Genomic DNA, 18,912 nt, shown 5'->3' with positions numbered 1-18,912 from the left:
CTTTTTTAGACAAAAGATAGTCTGAAAATCTAGGCCTCCTTGTGTTGAATACTACAGTTTTGCATTAGTTTCCAGATAAGGCATAAAAAGAAAAAATCCCTTGTAGTTGTTCATGTGCTAATTATGAAAAAAAGACCATAAAACAAAGACTATTTCTGCTTTGAACTATTGAAATGAGTACAAGCCAGGTGTGGTGGCTCACACCTATAATCCCAGCACTTGGGAGGCTGAGGCAGGAGGCTCGTTGTGAGTTCCAGACCAGCCTGGGCTACATACCAAGTGAGCTCAGGGCCAGCCTAAACTGCATAGTGAGATCGCGTCTCAAAAAGATTAAAAAAAGAGAGAGAGAGAGAATACAATCTGGGAACCAAATGTGTGTGTGTGTGTGTGTGTGTGTGTGTGTGTGTTTCTGCCATCAGCTTTGTGACCATTTGGAGAGATCTGTCTAAGCTTCACTTTCCCACTTGAAAAATGGAAATAGTAATAGTTCTTACCTATTGTGGTTTTTGGAGGAAATACGGGGAATCTACAAGAAATACTTATCACAGTACCTGGCAGCTTCTTAAGGACTCAGGAAATGTTACTGCTGTTGTTACACTTTTGCTGCCCATCACTTGCCAGAGTGAAGGACTACAAGAAAAGGCTTTGGGCTAGCGAAACGTTTTCCGCTCAAGTCTCCAACTAAACGTCCGTGACAGACCTCTGATGCCTGTCTCAATTCTCCATCTGTGAAATCTGAAAATGATATTTGTTGTACATACCCAGTTCAGGGTGTGTACAGCAAGTGAGGTTAATGCAAAGCCCTGCTTTGAAAAGTGAACATCGCCGTGTGGATGCTGTGCTGTCATCGTTTCATGAAGAAGGCAGTCACCTTCACTCTCCTCAGAGGGGACAGTTGAGTGAATTAATTCGTGGAGGACTTCCTTCAAATCCTAACTCTCTTGTTTTGTTTTAAATACAATTCAACATACATGGAGAGTTTCCATTCTGGGATTTTTCTGAAGGGAGATGTATTTATAATGCTTAAGGTAACTGGATTCTTGGAATTTTCTCTTTAACCCCCTATTAATCACATTTCCATTTGAAGCACATTTGATTTACAAATTGTTTTTAAATGTTTTTAATGTTTTTAATTTGTTAATTTGTTAAATGTTTTTAAATTGTTTTTAAATGACCTGTCCAGTAGCAGTAGATCCAGGGGCCACATCTTTGTCCCAGGGGTGTTTGATTTATTGGTGACAGGATAAGCTAATTGTCCAGTTGACCATCACCTTCTGTGAAAGTAGTGGTGCGTAATCTCAACTTGAGGCATGTCTTGCAGTGGCTGTCCTGACCATGGTCAGCCACCAGCTGAAATGCAGCATATACCTGTGTACAAGCAGAAATCCATTACATCTGGCTAGGGAGGTGTCTCAGCCTTAGATTTGCCACAGATTACCCAAGCCAAAAGAAACCTTCTGGAGCACCAGATGAGGGAGACCAAGGTGGAATACACTGCCTCTACCCCATGCTATAGTAAGTGGAGGCATTTGTTATGGTTTGGGTCAAGAATGTCCTTCAGATGGCTTATGCATTCAGAAGTGGAATTTGGAAGGTGATTGGGTCATGAGGCACTTACCTCATTAATAGATTAATCTAGTGATTATCTGTCTCTACCTCTATTAATCCAGTGGGTATGTATATGTCTCCCATCTTCCTTCCTTCCCTCCCTCTTTCTCATTCTCTTGCTTTCTAGCTGCTGTGGGGTAAACAGCTCTCCTCCACCATATTTTTCTGCTATGATGTTTCTGCCTTGAAGCCAGCCATTCATAGACAGAAACCTGTGAAAATGAGCCAAAATAAACTCTTCCCTACATTGTTTGGGCCAGGTGTTTGGTAACAGCAGCAGAAGCTGACAAACACAGCATTGCTAATTAATTTTCAGGGCTCTTCCTCACCAAGCTCCCTTGGCCTCACAGCCCTTTTCCATGTACTGTGCAACCACTGCTCTGAATTTGAGTTGGCACTCAGGGTGGTCCCTGTTGTACACTTTTCATCTCCAAGAAAAGAAGCTAGGGCCAAAAAAAGTTGATTGACTTGTCTAAGAACTTTAGGAAGTTAATGTCAGAGCTGGGTACTGATCCCATTTGCATACACTGAACTACCTTGGCAGAGAACTGGTTTGTAGATTTTATGCATCCGAGTTCTAAGATGTTTCATTCTCTAATGTAAGGGCTTCTGGTACTCTCAGAGGGTTTCTTTTAGATGGAAAGAAAGCGCAAAAGTTGGGAAGCTTCTTTAGAAAAAGTTGTCTGTCATCTCTTAGTTCATTGTTCATGTACTAAGGTTAGGCTGCGGGTTTGATCTCCCTTGGACCAGCTAACCATCTATTTTTTCTTTGAGACGGTCTCATTATGTAGTTCAGACTGGCCTTGAATTCATAGCCATCCACTTGCCTCAGCCTCCTGAGTACAACAGGCATGCCCTAGCAAGGCACACCTTGCTCTGAATTCTGTTCTTTAATCACTGTTAAAACCCACCTCATTGGTCAGGTTGGTGTCATTTGGCTCTTCCTTACCATTAGAAAGCAAGTTTACTCATAGATTACTAGCACATAACCATCAGAGAGCTCTAGATCATACTTATTCAGTCTTTTCTTTTTTTTTTTTTTTTTTTTTGAGTCAGGGACTTGGTATATAGTTCAGGCTCATCTTGAACTCACTATGTAGCCCAGGTAGCCTCAGATTTGGAGTCCCCCTGCCTTAGTCTCCCAAGTGCTGGATTATAAGCATGTACCACCACATCTGGCCACAGTTCAGTGTTATAACCTTTTACAAGGGAAGAAGTAGGGAAAGAAGAAGCCTTATGATGAATTTCTTTTCAATTCTTACAACTTTTATGTTTCTTTTATATTACTTCTCCAGAGACTTGAATCCTATCCAGATTCATGAGTTGAGTTGTACCAATAGCCAGTTGGGAGTTTCAGGCACCCAGAAACGTTCTTTCAGATTGATTCAACTTCATCAGACAGAGATAACAGAGGAACCATATCATATCCTTATCTCAAGATCAACTTCTCTCTGGTGTCTTGGAAACCGAGAAATGGAGTCAGAAATGTATTAATCCATTCATAATGAGTACATACCATCTCACTTCCTGTTAAAACAGACCAGAACTTGTGAAGATGTGCCTAAAAGAACTGTGACCAAACTTCACACTTCCTTTCCCATCAGAGTGATAAAGTCTTCTTGCTTCTTTTATTTCCCTTTGAGCAGTGAGTATGCATTTCTGCTCAGCTTTTGAATCCATTCAGCAGTAAATATTCCATACCACAGAGTTGTAACAGGCTAGATAAGGTGCTATCCTGACAGCAGTCAACTTCACTGCACAGAATTTCTATGGTGCTTCTAAAACTGTCAGGGCAGAAACCTGGTCTTCAGAAGGCAATCTCTGTTTCATCTTTGTGTGTGCTCACTGAAGCAGTACTGATGCTTTTCTTGGAGATGAGCCATTGTTGTATCTTAGATCTGCATTTGAAAATTTCACTTTCAAATCATAAGACCATGTGTCTAAAGTAGAATGTCAAATTGAACAGTGTCCGAGAAATTCCAAGGGAAGAACAGAGAAAATGGAATTTGGCATCATTCTCTTGGACCTGGGTCCATCCTTTCTAGAGGACAGCAGAGAAGCTGGAGAGTACAGTATGTCCTGCAGAGTTAGAAGATCAGGTTGTGGAGAAAAATGTGAAAAAGGAAGAATCACCAGAGGCACTTCTGGCCTGGTGAGAGAAACTTAATTTTGCCCAGCTCCATTCTTAAGCCTTTCTGTCACTCATCTTTAATACCGTCCTTTGTTCTCTGGACAAGACTGCAATCCGTACCTGCACACAACACATCGCACAATGTGGAAAGAGCTCAGAAAAAGCATGGGCCATTGGTTTGAATCCCAGTGCTGCCACTCCCTAACCTTGAGAGGTGGCCCTGCCTGAGCTGGTTTCCTCAGCCCCACCAAGTCAGAACTTCTGTCTGGGTGAGGTCACTGGGTACCTGGCACAGAAGCAGCCTTTGGGAACACAAGCTGCTTTTCTTCAGTGGGTGAGTGATGGAATGGTGGGAGCAGGGGTTATTATTTACATAGTAATCAATCAGTACACAGGCTAAATAAGCAAAGTACACTCCCATACTCCTTCCTAATGTTCTTGTTAGTGATACAATATTCAGCTGTTCTGTTGCAAGCTGGCCATGTTGACTTTTTGGTCCCATTATTTTCTATGCTTGGAATGTTCTTAGCCCATGAGGTTTGTTCAGATTCCATCTTGAAGGTTCCATTCCTTTGAACTTTTCTGAGTTGCTTGACAGATCTAGTCCAGCATTCTGCTAGGCTCCCACAGTACTTAGTGCAATTAAGAAATCCTGTGTAATCACTAGTTAGTGCCTGTTTTCAGAACTAACTGTTCCTATTAGTTAACCTTCTATAACTGTAAGCTCCATGATTATGTATGCTTTACCTGTCTTTGCTGTCCTGGCCTATCATACAATACCTGGCCCAGTTAGGTTTCTAGAAATCTTTACTGGGTGAATGAATAAATGAATCCACTCAGGATCCCATGTTTGCAACATCTAGAGGCTTCCTTCCTTCTCTTTTCCCCCTGCCTTTCTCCTCCTGAGTACCCCCTCAGATAGGCTGACCTTGTGGCCTTCTAGCTCTGCATTCTATCTGCCTGGCAGTCTCTCAGTGCTTTAAACCAGTGTGTCCAACATGTGGCTGTTTGCATTTCTTATTCATGACATTTTCTTGTGTGGTGCTGACTGGCAGTCTGCAGCCCGTCATAGCTAACGTCTCTGGCCAGCATTCACGGCTCCCATCAGCTAGCCCTCCAAGGCACTCTCGACCATTTCCTGGCGTCTCCTCTTCTACCCCTATTATGTAGCACACCCAATTCATTAAATAGTTTTGAGCCTCTGCCTGCACTTTTAAAATTCTCTTTAGCAAATGCTTTCCTAGAGCCTACTAAGCAAAAACGTCCTATGCAAAGTGCTTTCTTTCTAGGGCACAGAAATCAGTGAAACACAACCCTTGGCTTTCAGGAAACCCACACTGGGAAGAGACACACTGCTGGCTCACTGTGACTCACCAGCGCAAGGCCCGCCATGGGCAATGCCATAATAGAGGTGCAAATCCAGGTTGTTGGATTTCAGGGACCAAAAATTCATACCTACTTGGGGATGTCAGAAAAACTTCTGGAAGCAGGATCACATTTGAGACTTTCAATATGTTTTGATGGCAAATGGGGAGTACCAACATTAAAAGCAAAAAAGTAAAGCCAGGAAAAGGACCCATTTGTACCAGGGCAGGGGGCACTAGTGAGCAGGAAATATGAGCTACATGAAGCATGTTCCCCCGAGGGCTTAGACAAATGGGGGACATTCCCGCAGGACATTCATTCCGCTGTCTGCCCATCATGGGCTTTGAGACCTCACCCAAAAAGGTATCCATTCTTACAGGATACCTTAACATTTCATCAGCCCTAGACAGTACCTACTACATGTAATTATTTTTTAACTTGTAGATATACTACATCCATTTACCTCTGATTATTTCCTATGTCTCTGTGACCTCCTTAGATGAATAGCTCCTGAGTGACCAAAACCAGGACTTCCCCTTTGCCTTCTCTCCCTTTTTCTAATTTTTTTTTCCTTCTGCCTTAGCTCAGTACTTAGGAAGGTGTCCTTTCCTCAAGGATGTTAGTAGGGCTAGGGGTCTGCATGCTTCACTGTTACCCATTTCTACATCAGAGATGAATTAGACAAAAGTCTTGCACCCAGGAGAGTCCACATTATGATAACTACTACTTATATAATTATGAACAATTTCACCTCTATGTGCCTGTTTTCTAATTCATACAATGGGATTAATAATCCCTTCACCGTCCTCTTTAAATTTGCTAATGAGAACATGTATATGTAGTAACACTTTAAATTCTATAGCACTGTAGAAATATAAGGTTTTAATGCCAAATGCTTTTTGCATGAGTGAAAGTCAGGAGTGATTTTCCTTCCTGTGCCTCAACTTCTGAGCACGTACGTGTTCTGGAGCAGGAGGTTACAGTTAAAACTAAGTCAATGAGAAACTAAAGAGCCTTTCTCTCTTAAACTCCTCAGACCCCAGGCCAATGCTCCATGACTACCTCTTAAACATTAGCATGATTACCAGATTATTAAGGAATTTGCTACTAAATGAAGCTAAGAATTAGTGGTGGTAATTGGTCAGACAAGGCAGGCCCTGGCATTCTGCAGCCTTCTTTGTCCTGTAGACAGCCTTTAGGGGCGAGATGAAAAGTGGCCTTGTGTTGCTCCAGGCAGGCCCCCTGGGCAAATAAAGAAGTGTATTATCTGCATCTGAGTAGTCTCCGAAGGGTTCTTGCTGGAGATTGACGACCCCAGTGCTAAGCCTTTCTTGTTCAAGAGAGTAAAAAGCAGTGTCCCAAGGGCTCCATCAGTGACAGGAACCCAAGTTGTCAGAGGGAACCATAGCCATAAAAATACCAGTGAAATTGAGAAATAGCTCGTTGTCGTCAGAAGCACGAGCTAAGCACCTGCCATCTTAGGCCTGCGTGTGAGTCATGCAGACTGAGGTGTGTTCCCCCAGTTCTCTCCTGAGACCTCTCAGCCCAAAGCAGAGTTGTCTTTTTTCTCTTAATCACCTCACAGAAATTTACTGAGTGAGGGATCAAATCAAATTCAGGCTCCACCTGAGCTCACAGTCCACCCTCCTGAAATGGTCAAGGGAAGTAAATGCTGACCAGGTCAGTGTGACTGTTTGTGAAAGGAGAGGTCTTGTGATAGACTGACTGCCTGAGGTTCACTCAGGAATGCTGGGAGGAGCAGCACTGGGCTTTAATAATTGTGGTGGAAGTAACTTAAAGGTGGAGTGGACCCGAGAGACCGGCCGGAGTTCCTGGGCAGGAAGGCAGCAAGGGCACAGGCATGGAGGAGATGAGCTGTCCGGCAGAAGTGTTGCTGGCCACTAGGTGAGGGTGGTGGGAAACAAAACTGTCCTAAAACTGCCATGATGATTGTGCAACTCTAAATACTCTAAAGGCCATTAAATTATACAGTTTAAGTGGGTGAACTGTGTGATATGTAAGTTCTATCTCTGTAAAACTGTTTTTAAAAAAGAATCCACTAGAGAGGTAGGGTCAAGTCTGAGGTTACAGATTCGGAAGAGATGCTTTGATGTAGAGGACTGTTGGACTCGTGAAATACAATAGAAAAGTTGGGGCATTTTGCACCCAACAAAACCAGAGCAAAGGGATGTGTGTACAGTAGCATAGTGCCCATCGGGCTCAGCTGGGCTCCAAGACAGAGTCATAGAGAAAGGGACCCTTTCTTTCTTCCCCACGTTCCTGCCCCTTGAAAGGGAAGGGGTTAAGTGGATCTGGTAGGAGGTTATTTATGGAGAAAAGACTGAGGCGTAAAGAATGTAGGTCAGGAGGCTAGTTTCCCAGGAGTAGAGAGAAGAGCGGTCACTGTGGGAGGCAGTGGGCACCGGAACATGGTTACGTAGCAGAACTAGGCTCTACGGCAGAAGAGGGGGGTTATAGTTCACCATTTACTATGTATTTTATAAAGAACTAGACAACAGCTCAGAGGTTCCCAGGACAAAGGAGATGGAAATGGTAATTACTCTCACTTGGTCATTTTACTTTGTGTACGTGTATCAAATTACCACACTGTACTCCATAAGTGTGTGCAATTCATATGTGTCAACTGAGTATTTATTAAAATAAAGACTAGAAGCAATACATAGTTTTAAGTTTTTGTCCCTTTGGCATGCTTTTTTAGGTTAAGTATGTGGGTGAGATCATGAAATAGGAAGAAAAAAGGCTTTAAATCTGACTCTCGGGTCCTTTCTAGTCCATTCAAAGCGAGGAGACCACGCTGGATGGGGTGGCACAAGCCTGTAATCCCAACACTGAGAGGCTAAGGCAGCAGGATCATGAGTTCAAGACCAGCCTAAGCTACATAGCAACACCTTATTATTCTCCCCAAAATTGAGGTCCGCAAGATGAAAGAAACTTCTCCTCCTTAAAAGAATGAAGAGACAAGAAAGTTCCTTTTGCATCATGGAAGAGGGATGCAAATCAGGAGGAGGAGGTTTTCTTCCAGTGTTGTGGCCAGACGAGAAATTAGTTCTTTGCCTCCATTCACTGTGTGGCTTATGTCCCCTAATGTTTGTTTGCAGGACATAGTACGGCGTGGAGAGATCATAGACAATGACTTGGAGGATGAGTTCTACCTCCGGCGCCTGGATGCAGGGCTCTTTGTTCTCCAGCACATCTGCTACATCATGGCAGAGATCTGCAATGCCAACGTCCCCCAGGTATGAGGGGCTTCCCCATGGACCTTTCTATCCCTGCCGCCGTCCCGGCCACCTGCTTGTGTAGACTCTCAAGGAAAGAAATGAGTCACACTTTCTGGAATTTCCTCACTTTGTGGGCCCACTTTTTTAGGAGTGGGACGAGGTGAATCAAGAAGCTGTATCCTGGTGTCTGTCAAAACAAATGTTCCCTTTTCATTCTCTCCATTCTTTCCCTTTGTTAGATTCGCCAGAGAGTTCACCAGATCCTAAACATGCGTGGAAGCTCCATCAAAATTGTCAGGCATATCATCAAGGGTGAGTTAGGTGATGCTTGTGTCTGCAGCTTCAGGAGTTGCAGGGTGCTTCCTGCTGAGTCTGTCAGCCTCTGGTGTCTGGTGTGCTAGAGATGCATGAAAAACCCAGGTGTGTCTTTCAGTTCACTGTGTGTCCACATCGCCTTTTTGAGAATACCGAAGGCCACCTAGTTATCCTCTGCCTCTGACCCCCCACTACTAGAATTTAAATAAGAAGCATGCAGGCTTAAAAATATCTGTTAAAAATGAAAAAAGGGGAAAACAATCCAGCTTCTGACTGCATATAGTACAAGGAAAGGAAACAAGGACGTGACAAGCAATAAGTGGAATTATGGAAGCGGGAGAGGCCTGAACCTGACGCAGTGCTGTAGTAGAAAGAGCGCCCTGTTCTCCAGGGCTTGCCCTGCATCCCTCAGCTGTGTGAGCATGATCAGGTTCATTGATCTGCCTGTGAAAAAGAAGAAATCATGCAAAGGTTATGGGAGGTGCTGCTTGGAAATGGTGAGGGGGCTTGTTTTTTCCCTCCTTCCCCGCCCACCGCATGGAGTTCCCCCAAATGCTCTTGGATCTTTGGCTGGCGCTGCCTCAGCTAGAGTGGCTCAGGAGGTCTCCAGTAGGGAAGCAAGCGTCAGCCCTGAGGCAGGGCTTGTGTGCTGAGCTCTGGGAAACGGCCCTGCTCTCAGGCCGCTTAGGCACAGAATAATACACATGGTATGGACCTCTGTGATGGCCAGTATAGTCCTGGGTACCCCAAAGTTCAGAGACTCAAGATGGGCTGGGCAACCACAGACAGATCCATTTGCCTCCCTGGTCTGTGTTTTGTTCATTTCAGCGTTCACTCGTCAATCACCTGTAGTTCCCTTGCAGCTGTGAGAAGAAAGGTGAAGGTAAATCATACATAAAACAAAGTGAAGTAGGGGTCTGGGGAGGCTCCAAGTCTGTATCCTGCTCTCCCTTTATTGTGGCCTCAGGCAGGAGACCCAGGTGCTCTGTGGCTCACAGAATGGCCCACGGAGTTAAATGAGATGGTTGAGATAGTACACAGGAAACAGTCCAGTAATGCTAGTTACTGTGTTCAGAAATATTGTGACGATCACCTTCATCATTATTATCAGTGAGGCACAGCTAAAGTCCTGTGGGAAGTCTTGCACAGGAAGTGACACTGAGCTGGTCTGCATGGCAGTGACAGGGCGATTCCAGTAGGGAACAGTGTAAGTGCAGGCTCAGATGGAAATCAGCTGCCCAGGATAGCCCTTCTGGGCAGGGCTGTGGCATCCTTGTGCCCATTTCTTAGATGGAGAATATAAGGCCTTGGAATCTGCTATTTTCTCCTGCAAGAAAGGGGAGTGTAAAGGGGACCTAGGGACCTTGGCCCTGCATCCTCCCTCCCTGGCCGTTCCCCTTGTAGTCTGTGATAGATCCACAGGAATTTTGCTAGCGTGCCATTCCTCCACCTCCCTAAGGTGTGGCTGCAGTGATGTGCAGCTCCAGCCTTTAAATGGCATTTACTTCCAACGCCCACATGTTCAATTAGAACTTTTTATTGCTCGCATCTCTGCTGTCTTCCTTTTAAGCTTTCCCTACGCCTCTATCCTGGTAATCAAAACAGTGATCTTCCAAGAAGGAGAGTGTCTTTAGCAGGTGCTGACGCATAGTAGGTGGGTGTTTTCTTTTTCAAACCCTGCCTTGCATACCTGCAGGTGTTTAGAGCTCCCTGGTGTGGGGAGCTGACTCTGGTAGCTGCAGGGGGGCGGGTGGGGAGATGGGTTTTTGATGACCTGGGTCTGGGCAGGGGTGCTGCCTCCGTGCTCCTCCTTTGCCTCTGTGCAGACTTCATAGCGGTCCTGCCCACTTGTGTCCAGCCCTAGTTTTCTCCCTTCACTCTTTGAGGCTGGTCCTTCAGCGAGTCCTGCCACCCTCCTCCAAACTCCATTTGAAGCGTTCTGCTCTTCTCCATCCGCTAGTCCTATCCTAGCACACTCTTTATTTCCTTCTGAACCCTTATCACAATCTGTAATCATTTTTATTTATGCATTTGTTTACTCATTTGGTCTCTCATACATTAAAATGTAAGCTCCCTGACATAGGAACATTGTCTGCCTTGATCACATCTCCTCAGTTCCTAGAGCAGTCAGGCTTATAATGGAGCCAATAAATGTTTTAAACATTATTGAATTAAACTTCTTCTTGTATGAGTTTAACTTGGCAGATGTTTCTTGAGACTGCTCAGGGCTGGCCAGGTGTGCTGCCAGGTCCTGGGCTTCACAGGCATCACTGGCACCTGCCTACATGGAGTTACAGTCGTCTGGGGACATGGCTATATCTTTGGCCCATCATCATTGAGGCAGAATGGAGTGCACAGCCCAGTGACCATTCAGCTGGCCTTGCTCAGGGCCAGGGTCAGCACCCTGTGCTTGAGATTCTGGGATGACTGAGATCCCCATCCTTGCTGCATTCACAGCCTACTTATTACAACATGTTAAGTGCCCGGTTAGAGTTGTAAACGGTGTGCCCAAGGCATCAGGCAGGCAACAGTGGAGGTAGAGGGAGTGGCTAGGGTGGCGACCCAGAGGAGGGCTGTTTGAGAGAGAAGCACATCACAGGCAGAAGATCAGAGGCCTGCAAGCAGACAAGAGTCAGTGGCCTTGACGGAGGTGGGACATGGCTGGGTAGGGTACAAGTGTTGCCAGGCAGGGCTTGTGAGTTTTTTTGAGATGCATAGTGAGTTTAGGGTACAGTAGTGACCTGGATTCTTTTGTTGACCAGCACCCGGTGAACATTCTCCTAGGAGAGATACTAGTTTGGGGCACTGGAAGTTGTTGATGTGGAGGTGGAATTCAAGTCAGGAAATAGAATGCCATTGCTCAGGTAGCTGTTGCCTTCAATGTGAAAGAGAATTCTGCACAGATGGAGGCTTAACATAAAAGATTCTTGCGTCCTCCTGTTGACACAGCCCTGCCCTGACTCACCAGAAGAAACTGGAGCCTATGCAGAGTGGCTGCCTCTGAGAGCAGCCCTGGAACATAGCACAGTAAGGACCCTTAGAGACCAATGGATCCCTTGCCTAGGGGTAACAGTGTCAAGATCAGAGGGGTGAGGCTGGGACAGGGTTGGAGCTGGGCTCTGCAGGTCCTCTTAGAAATCCATCTGCTCTTTCTCCTCCCCCACCCTGCCATCAGACAGCCTGAAAAAACAAAGCCTCATAAAACAACCAGCTCATCAGCCTGTCGTCTTTGATTTTAATTCTGTTTTTCAGTTTGGGTTGCTTCCCTTTTTAATTTTTTTTTTAACACTAATTTGATGCAAGCTTTTTTCTTTGATTTTATGGCCTACATATTTCCTAAGTTTTGCGGCAAAATGACAGCTGATGTATCCCTTGAGGTCTCAGGAAAACGCTGATGAGGCAAGCCCAGCAGGGGACTTTTCCCAGGGTTCTCAGTCCCTTTTCTCCTGGTTTTCCTCCCTCCTTTACTGTTGGGGGTGCCAAGAGAGAGCAGGAAATAATTGACGGCTCATTAAAGTCCCCCTTTCCTCACACTGCTTATTTGCAGTCTTCCCCAGAGCAGGCAGCTGGTGTGGGCCTGAGGACCAGGGCCTCTCATCAGAACCAGGGTCCAGGGACGGAGAAATCCACGCAGAGAAGGGCAGTTCAGACCAGAGGCTCTGCTGCATGGACAGCGCTGTCATAGGTTTGCTTCCCTGGTGCCTGGCACTGAGCCACGTGCATCTCTCCAGAGCAGGGAGCAGGCCAAGGTGGGCCCCAGGCTTCTCTGCGTTAGTCCTGAAATCTAGGACCTCTCCGGTAGAGTGCTCCCTCGCTGAGCACCTGCTGTGTGCCAGGCTTTTCATGTCCATTATTTCTGATCCCCAGCGACCCTAGATAGCAGGATGATCTCCATTTTGCAGATAAAAAAATAGAGACTCCCTGAAGTGAAGAGGCATCACCCATACCGCTAGTGGTGTTGGAAACCAGGTTCAGATGCAGACAGAACTATATATACACAGTGGAACTTTCCTGTCTTGTAGAAAAGAAAGCTCCAGCTGTGCCTGTCAACTCATCTACATCTATAGGCTCTAAAGAAGGAAAGGAGAATCCAAGGCATCCACCTTCGTAGAACACACAGTAGCACCACAGGGGCCTAGTGAACTCCTGAGGTGAATGAGGCACACTCAGGAGACTGTCCCCAAGGGACTAAACCGTCCCCTCATATGAGTTGAGCTAAGAAGAACTGGAACCCCAGGGAGGCTGGGCAGAAGAGGGGGCTGTCTTTTCATTATTTTAGTTATGGTAACATATATTACATGAAAGTCACCATTTTAACCATTGTGGCCATCACCACTGTCTATTTGTAGAATTTTTTCATCTTGTAAAACTGAAATTCCAGACCTGTTAGCACCAACTCGCTGTTTCCCACTCCCTGCATTTCCTGGCAGCCTGTTTGATTTGTTGTCTCTCTGCTTTTAACGACCTGAAGGAAGGAGGTGGCTTCATGAGGCCCGTGAATGATGCCATAGGTGGATGTGAACATTCGTAAGTGAGTGCCATCTCCTTGGATGTGGCGTAGCAACTATGGCACGGGAGCATTTCTTAGGACATACAGTTGTGCCTCGGGTTATGACAGAAACCCCTCACCAGTCTCCTAAATGTGTCTGTTGGTGACAGTTGTCAGAAGTCCACGCAGGTGCCAGCGAGCAGTCCAGGCATTTGCAGAGGAAATCATGGAGGGTCACTGGCTCAAACCTCTTTCAGTGGAAGGTGAAAAGAAGAGCCATGACTTTCCAGTGCTTTCAGAAACAGGCCGTGGCTTTTTGATGTGCTTGTATTCTTTATGGCTTCAAATCTCTTGGAAACCTATAAACATATATTTCCGTAGTGCTGTGGGGCTCTTGGTAACCCCAGCCTTGCCTCTGATTTTAAAGCTACAGAAGCTGAGAGAATTGATCTTTTACTAACTTGATGGGGTATGTGTGCCTTGCACCCAAACACTGGCCACAGGTCTTTGCAGACAGGAAAGGATCACTGCCCCCAAGCCCCGCAGCCCATTCACTCGAGAACTCTCGGGAAATGCTGCCTCCGTGAGGGGGCCTGTGGAGGAGGGAGGGGAAAGGACCAACTACACATGAACTGTAGCATCTGCCAGGAGTCTACACCCTGGCATTGCCTAGCTGTATGACCCTAGAGCAGTGGTGGCAAATGCTCTAGAACTTTCAGTGACAGCTCTCTGTGGCACACATGTGATAGGTTTGCCACCACTGCCCCAGGGCAACCACCTGCCCTCACTAAGCTGCAGCGTGTTCATCTATAAAATGGCATCTGCCTCAAAAGTGGTGAGAACAGCTGAGTTACTACACGTAGGGTGGCCCTGGCAAGAGCCAGGTGGGGTAACTGTCTTTGTCACTGAGGTGAATGTCCAGGATAATCTACTGGTGGAACAGGGATCCACCAGGCAGCAGCATTTTCTGCATCTCTCGTACCTTTGGCAAGTTAGTAGATACCATGTTTGAATCTTGGCTTTCTTCTCTGTGAAGAAGCTAGTCCTAAAATAAATACTGTCCTGTGCAGCAAGGCCCTGAAGTTGGAAATACAGTTGGGTGCATAAATATTAAAGCAAACTTGTACATACTTAGTGGATGGAGTGACCTTTCTTCCTTGCCTGGTCACTGACTGTGGGTTGGCAGCCAGGTCACATTCCTGGAGGCCTTAAAGGTGGGCGAGCACTGTGGGCATGTTAGCCTGTTTGCACCAAGAGCAAAGATGCCTTCTCCTTTAAGTGCATTTAATTTGAAGGATAGCCCAGGTAGAATTGTACCCCATACCCTGGCAAAATACTCTCTTCCTGGAAAAGGCCAGCCTTTAAACCTTCCAAGTTTATTGTTGTTGTTAAGGCCTGACAGGTCTTCCTCTCATGTTTGTATTTTGTGGGTTTTTGTATGTCTTTTAGGTTCTTAGTGTGAACATGCTGGTGTTGCTCTTCTTTTCCAGCTCTTCTTCCTGCCTTTGTATAGGGTGAGCCTTTAAGGCCTCAAGTTCAGGGGCCTGACCCAGCTATGACCATTGGCCCAGGCCCCTGTCCTGGAAAACAGTTCTGTCACCACCCCTACGGCCCCTTCCATCCCTTCTTACCATAAACAGAACAGCTTGCATTCTGTGCCTGAATAGTAAACCTCCTGTCTAAAGTTTGCTTTAATATTTATGTGTTCAGCACTGCTGCCTGTTTTTGAGCTCCATCAAAGGCTTTATTATAAGAGCATTTGAAAATGCTAGGGAAGTAAGAGGTGAGTTGATGTGTGTATTGTCTTCCTCACTCTAACCCACCTCATCCTTGGCCCCCTCTCCCTCTTCCCTCATCCCTCTCTCTCTGTCTCTCCCCCACCCTGCAGCAGCATCTCTCTCTTTCTGCACACAAACACACACACACACACACACACACAGACACACACACACACACACACACACACACACACACACACACACACACGGAGCAAAGAGAAGTCTTCCCCAAGACCTCTGGGAGGAATCTGTTCAATATTTATAAACTGCTGCAGAAGCTATAATAACCAGAGGTAGCTGGTACCACCAAGATATGCTCCAAGCAGAGCTCTCCCTTAGAAACAAAGACTGAGCCCAGAGGAGGGGTGGATGGAGGCAAAGGGTGGACTGCACTGCTGGTGTCACTTGTAGGAGCCATGAAGGAGCGCTAGGTCAGGTCACAGACCTACTTTTGGCTTTGCTCTATGACTGGCTGGATCCCTGCCTCCTCAGGGTTACGGGCCAATTTTTTTTTTTTTTTTTTTTTGAGTGGTACTAGGGATTTTGTATTTTTTTAATATAGTGCTCACTAAGTTATGTAGACTGGGCTCAAACTTGGAATCTGCTACCTCACTACACCCAGCTTGCAGTCCATTTTCTGAGAGCCCTTCCAGCTCTGATACTGAGTAACTTGGGTAGGAGTGTGACCCCAGCCAGTCTACCACATGTATGCTCCAGACACTGAAACCCCTTTACCACCCAGTAGTACCTCTAGGGTCCAACCTAGATGAGCACATTGAATCCCATGCTCATGGGCTGAGCTGCTTGGAGCTCCTTCTGGAGCAGTAGTCCACCTGGTCTGGGAAGCAGGCAAGATGGCATATTACAGAGGTAAGAGGAAGCCACTGCAGGGACCGGCCCCATGCCAGTGGCTTTTGGGTGCCCTTTTCCATTGCTCACACAGGTTCTAGGTTTGAATGCCAGCTCTTCTCGCAGCCTCCATGTGGGCAGGTCACCTCAATGTCAGCTTCCTCTGCTGTGGGCAGGGATGGTGTTCTCTGCCTTGCCTTGTGCTGCAGAAATTAAGCGAGGAGCGTCTGTAGTGCCCAGCACACAGGCACCTCCTGCTGTTCCCCCACACTGTGTGTAGCAGCCCCATCCAGATCTGCTCCCTGCCTATACTCAGAGAGCAGGCCGTCCCACTTCCCATGTCCGGAATGACCATGGAGATGCCCAGAGGTTGGTGCTGGAAACAGGGAGCCACATGTTCCTTGGCAGAGGTGGTTCAGTGAGGAGACTGACACTGACTGGTTTCCTCTGCCTTGTGCATCCCAAGATTAGGTCCTGCTGGGGAAACAGGCTTTACTGTTGGAAAATCACTGCCTCAAAGGATCTGACACTTTCTCCACGTCCCCCCTCCTGGGTCTGAGGAGACATTAGGAGAGCAAAGTGTTAGTTCAATCCATTAAGACTCCTGCTTCCAGACCGTGCCTCTGGGGGTTTTAAATGCTCTGATGGTCATTTCTCTCTCTCCTGGGGCAGCAGTGCTATCACTCACATGCAGTAAGAGATACCACTTACACACGGCCCAGAGCTGCTCCCGAGGCTCCACTCTGGGCCCACTTTCTTTAACTGTGAGGCTGCCATAGGCATCACAGTCATTTGCTGTTGGACGTGATGGATGGGCCTAACAGAGGAGAATGATTTCCGGGGGGCAGACTCACAGCTGGCACATGTCTGACTCCCAAATCCCACTTTCCTGCTTGCATCCAAAGTAATAGAGGAAGGAGGAGAAACAAAGAAATAGCAGGAACAAAATTGTTCCCTCAGGGGATGGGGTGGGGGGTGGTGCTCTTCCTTCTCTCTCCCATCTTGGTCAGCTCTGCATTAGCAGCTGTTTTATTATGCAGAAGCCTCATGGAGTTCTCTCTGTTCTGTCCTGTGGCCAGGCCAGCAAGAGTCCATGGGGCAGACAGGCAGGCAGAGAGCACTCACCATGCCCACTGCCAAGTGGCCTCAGCCGGGCTTTGCTGGGAATTTAGCTGAGTGAGACCAAAGCCCCAGCCTCTGGAGAGTTAACAAGCAGAGGATAGTCCGGAAGTCAGGCCCGTATGTGGCCCAGAAGACACCTCTTGAGATGGCCTGCAAGGACAAGTGGGATTTCCCCAAGTGACATTGCCAGTCTGAGCATAGGATCTGGGAGGAAACTGATGTTTCTTAAACATCTGTTATTTGCCAGGAATTTTACACTCACTTTCAGAAGAACCCACCCAAGGTCACTTAGAATTGTGAGCAGGGGCAGCGGGGAGAACCCGTCCCTCCAGGCTCTCTATACCTCCTCCTGGGAGTCATCTCGGAAAGCCAGGCTGCTTGCTTGCTTCCCTCCTGAAATGGGGGTGTGTGTGTGTGTGTGTGTGTGTGTGTGTGTGTGTGTGTGTCTGTATCTGTGTGTGTCTGTGCGTGTGTCTGTGTGTAAATTTTCTGGGGGGTCACGTATGAGGATGATATGGAACATTACTAACTACTGGGACAACAAGGCAAGCATGAACCTGGTTAGCACCCTAAAACTCCAGCAGTGTCTCCCCATCAGTCTTGTCTCGTCACCTCTTCTCGTGGGAGCCCCTCCCGCCTCCCCATGTGCCCCTTGCTCCTGCACCCCTCCTCCCACTAGAGTCCTGTCACTCATCGACCCCCCTGGACTGTGCTGTCTTCCTCCCTTCTCCTTAAAAACAGCCCGTACGGCCGCCTGTGCCCCCCACTGCCCTGCCTTGTTGGTGCAGACACCCTCCCCACTGCCGGCCTGGTGCTGTGGACTCCTCTTTTGCCTTTGCCCCTCAGGCATTCCCCACACAGCCACTGGGAACGTTCAGATCTCATCACTGATCTGCCCCGAAGTCCTGGGGAAAAGGCCAAAGGCCTTACAGCAGCCCAAGGCCCCCCATGATCTGGGCCCTGCGCTGTCCCCTGCCTGGGCTCCGGCCACTGGCCGCACTGGCCTCCTTGCTGCTGCTCAGAGCCCTGCAGCACAGGCCTTGTGTCCCCCTACCTGCATCACCCTGCGCTCCCTCCGGCTTCAGCAGCCTCTGTGTGTCTTGGGTGTGTGGTGTTTGTTACCCTCAGTAGGAAGCAGCCTGTACACAGCCGAGATCTCTGTTTCTCTTATTACTAATTCCCACTGCAGCTATGGTTCTCCCCCCGGGCGTGCATCAGTGTGGCCTGGGGAACTTGATCAAACCCAGGCTGCAGCTGAGTGGGTGAAGATAGTGCCCGTTAGTAAAGTTCTCACGAGATGCCCGAGCCACTGGTCAGGGCCCCACTCTGAGAACCACACGCCTAGAACAGTGCTTGCCCTGTAGCCGTCTGTCTTGGTCCATTCGTGCCCCTGTAACAAAATACCTGAGCCTAGGTGATCTATAAAGAACAACTTCCTTGCAATTCTGAAGGCTGGACAGCTTAAATCCAAGTTCTGGCCTTCTCTGAGGCCCTTTTGAGGCGGTTTAATCCCACTGCATGGGGAACAGCTTTCAGCAGAGTTGGGGGCAAGAGTGAGTGAGGGGTGAGTGGAGGGGCACAGCCTGAACTCAGGAACACACGAACACCAGCCCTGTCGACAGGCCTCACAGGCGTGACCAAGGAGCCCAACCGAGCTGCTGTCCATGTCACCAGCATGAAAGCAGCCCACACCTCACGGGGACCTGGGCAGTAACAGCTTCGGGGACAGTGTGCTCAGAACTGTCTCCCTGTCCTTGTCTCCCCAGAGTACGCGGAGAACATCGGAGACGGCCGGAGTCCCGAGTTCCGCGACACGGAGCAGAAGCGCATCCTGGGCTTGCTGGAGAACTTCTGAGGCCCTCGGCCTGCACTGTGGGCTCTGCCAGCTTCCCTCCTCCCGCACACCGCTTTTATGCAGCTCTGTGTGGCTTCGGATAAATTAAAGCTAGTTTTGGTAACCGAGGGCTGGTGGTGTTGGTGGCGCGGAGTCCCCTCTAGCCTCCCTCACACTGTCAT

General features: G+C 47.6%; 1 protein-coding gene across 3 annotated transcripts in view; it reads left to right on the top strand.

The window, feature by feature from the left end:
• The window catches only part of Ctnnbl1 (catenin beta like 1), a 159,421-nt gene extending 140,567 nt beyond the window's left edge, over positions 1-18,854 (top strand). For all 3 annotated transcript variants that reach the window (XM_063248366.1, XM_063248365.1, XM_063248368.1), the window contains 3 exons: positions 8,224-8,361; positions 8,583-8,655; positions 18,663-18,854. In XM_063248366.1, coding sequence (XP_063104436.1) covers positions 8,224-8,361; positions 8,583-8,655; positions 18,663-18,751 — 300 coding nt within the window. In that variant the 3' untranslated portion in view covers positions 18,752-18,854. The remainder of the gene's footprint in view (positions 1-8,223; positions 8,362-8,582; positions 8,656-18,662) is intronic.
• The last annotated feature ends 58 nt before the right edge of the window (positions 18,855-18,912 follow it).

Source organism: Cavia porcellus, unplaced genomic scaffold, assembly GCF_034190915.1.
Source record: "Cavia porcellus strain 051 isolate PalLab524CR breed Dunkin Hartley unplaced genomic scaffold, mCavPor4.1 scaffold_5, whole genome shotgun sequence".
NCBI lineage: Eukaryota > Metazoa > Chordata > Mammalia > Rodentia > Caviidae > Cavia > Cavia porcellus.
Note: the sequence above shows the minus strand (reverse complement) of the source record. Positions and strands in the feature narration are given on the sequence as shown.